We start from the raw sequence: 13749 nt of genomic DNA on the forward strand, positions 1-13749 counted from the left end.
AATTCTTTCTACATTTTTCATACAATTGAAATAAAATCTCCCAATGTGCATTACTTCACTGTCGCTTACAATATAAATACTATTATTTACGTAATTATTTTCATTTTTGGCTAATTATTTTGAACTCAAATTGGCTCTTGGAAGATGTTGTCGTAACACCGTTCAACATTTGAAGTCTTGAATGAGACCTTGTGATTCCAACAACTGTTGAGAAGTTTACGCTTGGTTCGTTACACTTCCGGAAGCGGAAATGTTGTTATGGTAACATAAGCAAACGTTTATTCAAGCCTCTTGAGGCTTTAGCTCAATCTCCATTGCCATGTTTTTATGTATTATTTGCTAAATAAGCTTTCTTTACCATCCAACGCACCATAATACATACGCAGTTAAAATGGAGGGAACCGATACCGGAGGAAATACTTACCTCATTAGACCGAATTATCATCACAAGTAAGTTGCGATACTCAATGCTAACGGTAAAGTTAGCTACCTAACGTTAGCTATGGTAGAGAGGAAGAGGCGAAGTGAGAGGTTTTACTGCGCCCAAGAAAATCATTTGGGTGGTCGTTGGAGGTTCACAGGAGTTAAGGTATTAGTGGTTGTGAGGAAATGGCGACTGCTTGAATCTGAACGTGTCCAAAAGTGAAGTGTGTGACAATTAATATAAAATAGTGAAATCAAAGAATGGAACAAAACGAGCAAAAGTTATGGTAGAAGACAAGGATCGGTCCAATAATGCACCGCGTTAAGAGATTCATTTGGGAACTCCCATTTGCAATATAACGTTATAGGACTGAAGAAATGTGGATTCAATCAAGGTGACTAGAAGTTGCCGAGTTTACTGGTCAATTGTGTTGATGAAGAACAGAAGAAGCGTGCGCTGGATCTGGCTAAGTTGTTCACGTCAGAAACAACATGTATTGATCTTCGGAGTAGGGCGCCTGCCAAAGAGGAGTTACAGCTGGAGTCTCGTTGGATATAGATGACGAGTACATTAGTCAGAAAATCCCAGGAGTGATCAGTGTACGTCACCTGACCCGTATGGTAAATAGAAGGAAGGAGAAAAGTTTGTGCTTGCCTACGGAGCTGTGAGGGGAACGGCACCTCAGTACCTCAAGGCTCTGATCAGGCCCTACACCCAAACAAGGGCACTGCGTTCATCCACCTCTGGCCTGCTCGCCTCCCTACCACTGAGGAAGTACAGTTCCCGCTCAGCCCAGTCAAAACTGTTCGCTGCTCTGGCTCCCCAATGGTGGAACACACTCCCTCACGACGCCAGGACAGCGGAGTCAATCACCACCTTCCGGAGACACCTGAAACCCCACCTCTTTAAGGAATACCTAGGATAGGGTAAGTAATCCTTCTCACCCCCTTAAAAGATTTAGATGCACTATTGTAAAGTGGCTGTTCCACTGGATGTCATAAGGTGAATGCACCAATTTGTAAGTCGCTCTGGATAAGAGCGTCTGCTAAATGACTTAAATGTAAAATGTAAATGTAAAAGCCTATCGATGTTATTTGTTGTTTGATGACGGTGGATATAATTTGTGGAACGTTCCAAAAGGAACCTGTTCCAAAAACTTCGTAAATGACAAGGTTGTCAACAAACAACGCATACAAAGTTGTATAGCGGCAGAATAAGATACCAGGTAGGGAGTCGACTTTTTAATTACGGTTTTCACTCACCACGTTTATTCTGGAAAATGTCTGCCCTCACCCTGGTAGCCTATGGACAAACATTAAGAATAAAGCTACGTGGTTAAGTTGATGCCTATTCGTCAGCTAGTTGAATTGATCATGCTACTTTGTATGCGTTGTTTGTTTGCATACTTGTACTCTACGACATTTTGGGAACAGATTCCTGTTGGAACGTTCCACAAAGGATACCCACCTGTTTGAGGAGACCTACCTAATGTGAGGTGTGCAGTGAGAGCATTCGTGTCCAAACATTACAATGTGGGAATTGTGAAGGAAATGGTCACGTGTCCAATGTTTGCAGATGGGAAAAGTATAGAATTGAAGAATCTATCAATGGAAAAACATTGCAACTGTGGTGGGGATCTTACTCTGGACTTCCTCTGAGTATCATGTTAGGGTGAAGGAGGTTGAGGTGTCAAAGATCAGGGCTATTACAGCAGATCTCTTATGGGGAGGCAGTGAAGAGACTCGAAAGGAGCAAGAGGCAATAGTGTTGAAGATATGATGGTGGATGCATTGCAACCAGTTGTTTTAAGTCAATCGGGTGATCTGGATTCACTCATTGTGAAGAGTGTATCCACAGTGATTAATTGTACAGCACAATTGTCAAAGAAGTCCAAGAAGCTGGACATGATTATATCTGCAGCCGAGAAGACTAAACGGCACAAGCACTGCAAGGATTATTGTTGCTAGGAAATGTCCTGCCCTCACAGGGGTCCATTGAGCCTTTGTAGGGACCTGATTGTATTTGTATCAAAACTTCTTTTTTTTAAAATGTAAATGTATTTTTTGATAGTTTCTATGATATTTGATTTTTTTTTTTTTTACTTACATAAATTCATTTTTTGGGATCCTTATTATTCACCCGCACAGTAGGTGGCAGAATGCACATCAAATTGTTGAGAACACAATTATACCATAGAAGAAGAATTTGTCCTCATGGAAATGTGTACATTGTACAGCACCCCTGGAGCAATGTGGGTTAGCTACGTGCACAGTGACAGATTCTCCCCCCACACTTTGTCAGCTCCAGTATTGGAACCAGCGACCGTTCGGCTCTAACCTAGGCTACCTGCTACTCTAAAATAATTTAAGTGACACCTTTTTCTATGGAGGTCAATGAGAGTGTGTCAAAATAGGTCACCAAAAACACAATTGCTAATTCAGTACATGAGGCTTATTTTATCAAATATAAGTTTGGTAATGGGTAGGTTGTTACTGATATAAGTGGATGCACGTGGCATTTCGGCAACTTACCCCAAAAACAACTTTGTATCGGAGTTGTGCCTGTTGTCATAGAGATCTGATAGACGACTCATCATGGATATAACCCGTTTTAGCGTCGCCATTGAGGGCTTCCACCATTTTAAGTAGTCAACTGTGGGGATTCATGAGTTGGGAGCAATCAGCCAATGAATAAGAATAAAATTGACTACTTTAAAATGGTGATAGCCTCAGCTACACAGATGATTCCTCTAGCTATGTCTATGGCCTGTAGTTTATGGCCTGTAGTTTACATGCGTATCTGCCCTCTCATTGGCTAGAATTGTCCTACCTGATCTCGCCTCCCACCTGCCTTCCATACTTGAGGACATATTTCACATTGTTAGAGTGGTCACTCAAATATCTTTCCAATATAATATACATTCTTTAGCTATGCTGCTGCAGCAGTCAACGTTCAAGACATCTTGTTGCACAATTTACTTTTTTATTTTATTTTTTACCTTTATTTTACTAGGCAAGTCAGTTAAGAACAAATTCTTATTTTCAATGATGGCCTAGGAACAGTGGGTTAACTGCCTGTTCAGGGGCAGAACGACAGATTTGTACCTTGTCAGCTCGGGGATTCGAACTTGCAACCTTTCGGTTACTAGTCCAACGCTCTAACCACTAGGCTACCCTAACAATTTACTGTTATGTAGACTAGATTAATAGCTAGCTATGAAACAATTAGTTGGCTATCTAATATCTAGCTAGCTAACATTAGTTAGCAGGGCAGCCTGGTGTGTCTCTCTGTCTTTCCCTCTCTTTATCATTTTGTTTTTATTTCAGGTTCAAAGCAGCTGTTGTGAAGGAATGCATTCATGATATCCTGAGAGAACAACTGTCTGGGGTGCAGTATGATCCGGATGAGGTCGGCGTTCTGTCCCGTTCATTAGCAGATTGCATAAAGGACAAACTGAAGGGTGAGAAACTACTCAGCCGTTACAAAGCCTCTAACTGCGGGTGACGTTGTGACTCTTATCATAATAAGATTAGTAAATGTATGGTAATGAGTGTCTTTTACCTTTATTTAACTAGGCAAGTCAGTTAAAGAACAAATTCTTATTTTCAATGACGGCCTAGGAACAGTGGGTTTAACGGCCTTGTTCTTGATTTCCTGCGGTGGACAACTTGTTACAGCTGTTAAGTCATTGATAATAATCTGCCGCGTTTCTTTTTTATGGCATTACTTTAAGATATAAGGGGAAAACATGGCTACATTTTAATACAATTCACAAGTTGATTTAGAAACACTTTCTCATGGTTGGTGTCTTGACAGATTTGTCCAAAATCATTTGACATAAAACACAACCTTTCTTACCTTGCATTAATAGCAGTGCTGTTTGGTCTTAAATCATATATTAATTAAGCATGCATCAGTTTAAAATAAGTCCTGAATGCTTCGCTACCAGTAGACAACAAACACATCCATAGGGGCCGACGAATTGGATCCTGGTCTGCTTAAATGTGCAGCGCCCATTTTTGGCTCAATAACGCACATTTTAGTTTGACCATTGTTATCAGGAAATATGCCAAAAGTATGGAAATCAGCTCTTGTGCTGTCACTCCATAAAGATGGGGAAAGTAGTGATCTCAATAAATATCACCCCATTCCAAGGCTTCCTTGTCTATGATTCTAGAATTCTTGGTAAATGTACAACTTTGCATTTTTTTAAAATATAAATCAATCAGGGTTCAGTCCTGGACAACAACCACTACAGTCAGGGTTTAGTCCTGGACATAGTACTATTTCAACAACCACTACAGTCAGGGTTTAGTCCTGGACATAGTACTATTTCAACAACCACTACAGTCAGGGTTTAGTCCTGGACAACAACCACTACAGTCAGGGTTTAGTCCTGGACAACAACCACTACAGTCAGGGTTTAGTCCTGAACAACAACCACTACAGTCAGGGTTTAGTCCTGGACAACAACCACTACAGTCAGGGTTTACTCCTGGACAACAACCACTACAGTCAGGGTTTAGTCCTGGTCAACAACTACTACAGTCAGGGTTTAGTCCTGGTCAACAACTACTACAGCCAGGGTTTAGTCCTGGACAACAACCACTACAGTTACAGTCAGGGTTTAGTCCTGGACAACAACCACTACAGTCAGGGTTTAGTCCTGGACATAGTACTATTACAACAACCACTACAGTCAGGGTTTAGTCCTGAACAACAACCACTACAGTCAGGGTTTAGTCCTGGACAACAACCACTGCAGTCAGGGTTTAGTCCTGAACAACAACCACTACAGTCAGGGTTCAGTCCTGGACATAGTGCTATTACAACAACCACTACAGTCAGGGTTTAGTCCTGGACAACAACCACTACAGTCAGGGTTTAGTCCTGGACAACAACCACTGCAGTCAGGGTTTAGTCCTGAACAACAACCACTACAGTCAGGGTTCAGTCCTGGACATAGTGCTATTACAACAACCACTACAGTCAGGGTTTAGTCCTGGACAACAACCACTACAGTCAGGCTTTAGTCCTGGACAACAACCACTACAGTCAGGGTTTAGTCCTGGACGACAACCACTACAGTCAGGGTTTAGTCCTGGACATAGTACTATTACAACAACTACTACAGTCAGGGTTTAGTCCTGGACATAGTACTATTACAACAACCACTACAGTCAGGGTTTAGTCCTGAACAACAACCACTACAGTCAGGGTTTAGTCCTGGACAACAACCACTACAGTCAGGGTTTAGTCATGAACAACAACCACTACAGTCAGGGTTTAGTCCTGAACATAGTACTATTACAACAACCACTACAGTCAGGGTTTAGTCATGAACAACAACCACTACAGTCAGGGTTTAGTCCTGAACATAGTACTATTACAACAACCACTACAGTCAGGGTTTAGTCCTGGACAACAACCACTACAGTCAGGCTTTAGTCCTGGACAACAACCACTACAGTCAGGGTTTAGTCCTGGACGACAACCACTACAGTCAGGGTTTAGTCCTGAACATCAACCATTACAGTCAGGGTTTAGTCCTGGACAACAATCACTACAGTCAGGGTTTAGTCCTGGACAACAACCACTACAGTCAGGGTTTAGTCCTGGACAACAACCACTACAGTCAGGATTTAGTCCTGGACATAGTACTATTACAACAACCACTACAGTCAGGGTTTAGTCCTGGACAACAACCACTACAGTCAGGGTTTAGTCCTGACAACAACAGCTACAGTCAGGGTTTAGTCCTGGACAACAACCACTACAGTCAGGGTTTAGTCCTGGACAACAACCACTACAGTCAGGGTTTATTCCTGAACAACAACCACTACAGTCAGGGTTTAGTCCTGGACAACAACCACTACAGTCAGGATTTAGTCCTGACATAGTACTATTACAACAACCACTACAGTCAGGGTTTAGTCCTGGTCAACAACTACTACAGTCAGGGTTTAGTCCTGGACAACAACCACTACAGTCAGGATTTAGTCCTGGACATAGTACTATTACAACAACCACTGCAGTCAGGGTTTAGTCCTGAACAACAACCACTACAGTCAGGGTTCAGTCCTGGACATAGTGCTATTACAACAACCACTACAGTCAGGGTTTAGTCCTGAACATCAACCATTACAGTCAGAGTTTAGTCCTGGACAACAATCACTACAGTCAGGGTTTAGTCCTGGACAACAACCACTACAGTCAGGGTTTAGTCCTGAACATCAACCATTACAGTCAGAGTTTAGTCCTGGACAACAATCACTACAGTCAGGGTTTAGTCCTGGACAACAACCACTACAGTCAGGGTTTAGTCCTGGACAACAACCACTACAGTCAGGATTTAGTCCTGGACATAGTACTATTACAACAACCACTACAGTCAGGGTTTAGTCCTGGACAACAACCACTACAGTCAGGGTTTAGTCCTGGACAACAACCACTACAGTCAGGGTTTAGTCCTGGACAACAACCACTACAGTCAGGGTTTAGTCCTGGACAACAACCACTACAGTCAGGGTTTATTCCTGAACAACAACCACTACAGTCAGGGTTTAGTCCTGGACAACAACCACTACAGTCAGGGTTTAGTCCTGGACATAGTACTATTACAACAACCACTACAGTCAGGGTTTAGTCCTGGACAACAACCACTACAGTCAGGGTTTAGTCCTGGACAACAACCACTACAGTCAGGGTTTAGTCCTGGACATAGTACTATTACAACAACCACTACAGTCAGGGTTTAGTCATGAACAACAACCACTACAGTCAGGGTTTAGTCCTGAACATAGTACTATTACAACAACCACTACAGTCAGGGTTTAGTCATGAACAACAACCACTACAGTCAGGGTTTAGTCCTGGACAACAACCACTACAGTCAGGCTTTAGTCCTACAACAACCACTACAGTCAGGGTTTAGTCCTGGACGACAACCACTACAGTCAGGGTTTAGTCCTGGACGACAACCACTACAGTCAGGGTTTAGTCCTGGACAACAATCACTACACAGGGTTTAGTCCTGGACAACAACCACTACAGTCAGGGTTTAGTCCTGGACAACAACCACTACAGTCAGGATTTAGTCCTGGACATAGTACTATTACAACAACCACTACAGTCAGGGTTTAGTCCTGGACAACAACCACTACAGTCAGGGTTTAGTCCTGGACAACAACCACTACAGTCAGGGTTTAGTCCTGGACAACAACCACTACAGTCAGGGTTTAGTCCTGGACAACAACCACTACAGTCAGGGTTTATTCCTGAACAACAACCACTACAGTCAGGGTTTAGTCCTGGACAACAACCACTACAGTCAGGGTTTAGTCCTGGACAACAACCACTACAGTCAGGGTTTAGTCATGAACAACAACCACTACAGTCAGGGTTTAGTCCTGAACATAGTACTATTACAACAACCACTTCAGTTGTTAATGAACTTGTCAATGTTTTAGACACTAAAATGAAATGTCCTGCTTTGTTTGTGGACCTGTCAAAAGCTTTTGATACTGTTTATCAGGCTATTTTATTGAATAAGTTGTCCTCGATAGGCCTGAGCTCTGACGCCTGTTGATGGTTTCATGATTATCTTAGTGACAGAACTCAGACCATTGTGATTGATGGGGTTAAGTCTAGAAGTACATAAAGGTGTACCTCATGGGTCGATTTTGGAACCTATTCACTATTTATATAAACACATATAAAAAAAACATATCTCGATGAGCTGGTTGAGAAGCTAAGATTAAAAGTTGTCTTTTTCTACAGAAACAGATTGTGTCTTTCTCTAAGCAGTAGGAAGCAGATTATTCAGTCAACCTTTTTATCTGTTCTTGATTATTGTGATATTATTTATCGAAGTGCAGCTGCCACTCCTCTTAAACCTCTGTATGCCATCTATCATAGTGCCTGTCGTTTTGTTAGAGGCGACGGTTTTGATACTCATCACTGTATCCTGTATCGAAAGGTTGGCTGGACTTCACTAAAAACCCATAGATCTCTATATTAATCCCTTTTTGTTTACAAGGCCCTTTTTCATAAACTTCCGTCTTATCTAACTTTGTTGTTGAAGTATAGACACCCGAGTTGCCTAACATGTTCACAGGATTGGTTAACTATTGAGGTTCCTAGGGTCTCCACAGAGCTAGGTAAATCTGCTTTTATTTTTAATGCACATTATTGCTGGAACAAATTTCAAAATACATTTAATAATGTTGATGTTCTGGTGCCTTTCCACATTTGGAAAAGAGATATTGAGACCTAGATGTCTTCCCTGTCAAAATAAAGGTGAATTAAAAACACAAAATATTGAGACATTGAACTTGGACCCGGTAAGAATCCCGGATCTTGCTGTCAGACAGTTATTTTGTTATTTTTCTTTCTCAATTTACCTTGTAACAAATACGGTTAATGATAATGGTCTCTCTCTCTCTCCAATAACAGATGTGGGCTTTGACCGATACAAGCTGGTGGTACAAGTGGTAATTGGAGAGCAGCGAGGAGAAGGTGTCAAGTGAGTGATGTGTCATTGGCTCCAATACCGTTTAGATAATATGTACAGAGGATGTGTCATTGGCTCCTATACCGTTTAGATAATATGTACAGAGGATGTGTCATTGGCTCCAATACCGTTTAGATAATATGTACAGAGGATGTGTCATTGGCTCCAATACCGTTTAGATAATATGTACAGAGGATGTGTCATTGGCTCCAATACCGTTTAGATAATATGTACAGAGGATGTGTGATTGGCTCCAATACCGTTTAGATAATATGTACAGAGGATGTGTGATTGGCTCCTATACCGTTTAGATAATATGTACGGAGGATGTGTCATTGGCTCCAATACCGTTTAGATAATATGTACAGAGGATGTGTGATTGGCTCCAATACCGTTTAGATAATATGTACAGAGGATGTGTGATTGGCTCCAATACCGTTTAGATAATATGTACAGAGGATGTGTGATTGGCTCCTATACCGTTTAGATAATATGTACAGAGGATGTGTCATTGGCTCCTATACCATTTAGATAATATGTACAGAGGATGTGTCATTGGCTCCTATACCGTTTAGATAATATGTATGGAGGATGTGTGATTGGCTCCAATACCGTTTAGATAATATGTACAGAGGATGTGTCATTGGCTCCAATACCGTTTAGATAATATGTACAGAGGATGTGTCATTGGCTCCTATACCGTTTAGATAATATGTACAGAGGATGTGTGATTGGCTCCAATACCGTTTAGATAATATGTACAGAGGATGTGTCATTGGCTCCAATACCGTTTAGATAATATGTACAGAGGATGTGTCATTGGCTCCAATACCGTTTAGATAATATGTACAGAGGATGTGTGATTGGCTCCAATACCGTTTAGATAATATGTACAGAGGATGTGTGATTGGCTCCTATACCGTTTAGATAATATGTACAGAGGATGTGTGATTGGCTCCAATACCGTTTAGATAATATGTACAGAGGATGTGTGATTGGCTCCAATACCGTTTAGATAATATGTACAGAGGATGTGTGATTGGCTCCAATACCGTTTAGATAATATGTACAGAGGATGTGTGATTGGCTCCAATACCGTTTAGATAATATGTACAGAGGATGTGTGATTGGCTCCTATACCGTTTAGATAATATGTACAGAGGATGTGTCATTGGCTCCTATACCGTTTAGATAATATGTACAGAGGATGTGTGATTGGCTCCTATACCGTTTAGATAATATGTACGGAGGATGTGTCATTGGCTCTAATACCGTTTAGATAATATGTACAGAGGATGTGTGATTGGCTCCAATACCGTTTAGATAATATGTACAGAGGATGTGTGATTGGCTCCAATACCGTTTAGATAATATGTACAGAGGATGTGTGATTGGCTCCTATACCGTTTAGATAATATGTACAGAGGATATGTACAGAGGATGTGTCATTGGCTCCTATACCATTTAGATAATATGTACGGAGGATGTGTCATTGGCTCCAATACCGTTTAGATAATATGTACAGAGGATGTGTGATTGGCTCCAATACCGTTTAGATAATATGTACAGAGGATGTGTGATTGGCTCCTATACCGTTTAGATAATATGTACGGAGGATGTGTCATTGGCTCCTATACCGTTTAGATAATATGTACAGAGGATGTGTCATTGGCTCCTATACCGTTTAGATAATATGTACGGAGGATGTGTCATTGGCTCTAATACCGTTTAGATAATATGTACAGAGGATGTGTCATTGGCTCCTATACCGTTTAGATAATATGTACGGAGGATGTGTCATTGGCTCCTATACCGTTTAGATAATATGTATGGAGGATGTGTCATTGGCTCCTATACCATTTAGATAATATGTACAGAGGATGTGTCATTGGCTCCTATACCGTTTAGATAATATGTACGGAGGATGTGTCATTGGCTCCTATACCGTTTAGATAATATGTACGGAGGATGTGTCATTGGCTCCTATACCATTTAGATAATATGCACAGAGGATGTGTCATTGGCTCCTATACCGTTTAGATAATATGTACAGAGGATGTGTCATTGGCTCCTATACCATTTAGATAATATGTACGGAGGAAGTTTGTTTTCCTTTCTCCCAAGCTACTATTTGTGTGCCCAATTTCAAGACCATCTCTGACCATCTTTTTAGTTCACAAGTCTTATGGACCCCACTTATCCTCATAGAAACATTGTTGAGCACTAGAGTGAACAAAGGTACCCTAAAGCTTTTAGTAGTAGTTGTATGTGGTGTACCCTTTAGGGCTAAAAACATAACCAGACTGTAAGGTACTATGAACTCGGTGTCCTGTACCTTTTTTATCAGGGAGCGTGCCTGCCACCTAGTGGTGGCTTTAATGTCAAAATGCATTCTGTTGGTCCCTGTGGTTGTTGTATTGTGATTTCCAAAGCTTCTTTCTTTGTATTAAAGTTAATTAAAAGGATCTGATGACTTCTTCCTGTCTCACCAGGATGGCTGCCAGGTGTTTCTGGGATGCTGACACAGACAGCTACGCTCAGGACATTTTCATGAATGTAAGTGTTTTATCTTCCAGTCTGGTATGAGGAATTGTCGTTTTTTTTTTTTTCTTTTTTGATTGTCTGTGATAATGACTATTTTCCCTCCTCTAGGACAGTTTGTTCTGTGTGGCGGCTGCTTTCGGCAGTTATTTCTACTGAGGACAAAAGAAGATGGGAAGATTTTGCAATAGCTTTGCTATTTTAAAAGCACTCAAGACTTCAGTAATTGCATAATTACTTTGACACAAGAACATTTAAAATGAGAGGGCTCCACATTAGACATCCACAAAAACAGAAAAAGATCCTCAAAGCATCTCCGAGTAGAAGTGATGATCCAGGATCAGTTTAACCTTTTTTTTTTTAGATCATAGTGAATAGGATTACAGGGACAGATCCTAGATCAGAACTTCTACACTGAGATGCTTTGTGGATTCGAGCCCGAGAACTTGCCCTTTCCCCGGGGGAAGATGCACTGTGCAATCTCTGTTGTGTTTTTTTGTTGTTGTAAGTAGCAGCAAATTACAGTTAAATACTCTGACAGAAAGAGGACTGTTGCCTTGCTTAATAACTACAGAGGACAACAAGACAGGCACTGTTTTATTCATACTAATGTCAGGTCAACCTGAGAATAAAACATGCATAACCTACACGCAGACTGTAGCTGTAACATGGTGTTAAATGGTGTCGACCAATGTTTTCTTTCTAATGTATGTCACTTTACATCACCCTTATTGCTATTTGTATACATTATTAGTTTATTAAATTGAATTAATTTCAAATATATTGGCTATTTGACTTGTACTGCAATTGACTCTCCAATTTAATACAGACATCTTTGCTAATGAGTAAGGCACAAATAAATGAGCTATTGTTAACTTCCTATCTTGTAGCCATAGATGCATGCACTTTATGTAGCTAGGTTATCCAGCTAGTTCCCCAGTGACTATGTTCTGTGGTAATTACCTGGAAGCATTAGCGTACTTTGCAGCTGGGTCCTCAGTACACTTTCGACTTTGAATTATTGTGTATCTCACCACTCAAATGTGTCCCGTGTGGCTCAGTTGGTAGAGCGTAGTGCTTGCAAGACCAGGATTGTGTGTTCAATTCCCACGGGGGACCAGTATAGGGGGAAAAAACAAAACATTTATCCACTCACTACTGAAAGTCGCTCTAGAGAAGCGCGTCTGCTAAATGTCTCCGATGTAGTAACACAGGTGAGTTGCTGTTATCTTTCCGTAAACCCTAGATACTGCATGAAAAGCCCATGAGGCCGGGAGTTTCTGAGATACTGAAACCGGCGCGCCTGTGATCATACCCACACTCAAAGTTGCTTAGGTCAGTTGTTTTGTCCATTCTAACGTTCAATCGAACAGTAACTGAGTGCCTCAATGCCTGTCTGCTTGCTTTATACAGCAAGCCACGGCCACGTGACTCACTGTCTGTAGGAGCGAACCATTTTCGTGGTGGTGTACCTAATAAACTTGAAACTATTAGGTTATGTGTTTGGGCTCTTTTTAACCCATCCTAAATATGGTTGTTTTCGCCCGTTCTTTACAAGACTAACTATTTGTGTTGGTCGTGAATGAGGTGTTGGAGTGATGCATTGGAACACCTGACGTGCACCAATGGAAACATATAAACACAAAGTGTCACATACGCGGACGGGTTGGTTGTTTCGCAACACAACCGATGCGTGTGCAACTATGGGGCAAAACAGAAGGGGTTGGCTTAGACTGTTGACAACATATTAATTATAGTTTGTCTCCAATTCTTATTGAAAACAAATACATTTGTACAATGAGCACTTGTCTCTCAAATACATGGAATTTTAGCCATATTAGTATAAACGTGACATCAGTCAAAACATGCTATCAAGAACAAGATGTAACTAGCTGAATCCCCATAGGGCAGTTTCTTGTCATTGTTGCTAGCTGTCTGGCCATCCAGAATCAGGGCAGTTTCTTGTCATTGTTGCTAGCTGTCTGGCCATCCAGAATCAGGGCAGTTTCTTGTCATTGTTGCTAGCTGTCTGGCCATCCAGAATCAGGGCAGTTTCTTGTCATTGTTGCTAGCTGTCTGGCCATCCAGAATCAGGGCAGTTTCTTGTCATTGTTGCTAGCTGTCTGGCCATCCAGAATCAGGGCAGTTTCTTGTCATTGTTGCTAGCTATCTGGCCATCCAGAATCAGTGCAGTTTCTTGTCATTGTTGCTAGCTATCTGGCCATCCAGAATCAGTGCAGTTTCTTGTCATTGTTGCTAGCTGTCTGGCCAT

General features: G+C 41.3%; 1 protein-coding gene across 1 annotated transcript; it reads left to right on the top strand.

Annotated features, from left to right (window-relative positions):
• The first annotated feature begins 246 nt into the window (after positions 1–246).
• dynlt2b (dynein light chain Tctex-type 2B) lies at positions 247–12258 on the top strand. The gene is made up of 5 exons (XM_035799210.2): positions 247–450; positions 3751–3884; positions 8879–8948; positions 11429–11492; positions 11589–12258. Exons 1-5 carry the CDS (start codon positions 392–394, stop codon positions 11634–11636), a joined length of 375 nt encoding a protein of 124 aa, XP_035655103.1. The 5' UTR covers positions 247–391; the 3' UTR covers positions 11637–12258.
• The last annotated feature ends 1491 nt before the right edge of the window (positions 12259–13749 follow it).

Source organism: Oncorhynchus keta, chromosome 22, assembly GCF_023373465.1.
Source record: "Oncorhynchus keta strain PuntledgeMale-10-30-2019 chromosome 22, Oket_V2, whole genome shotgun sequence".
NCBI lineage: Eukaryota > Metazoa > Chordata > Actinopteri > Salmoniformes > Salmonidae > Oncorhynchus > Oncorhynchus keta.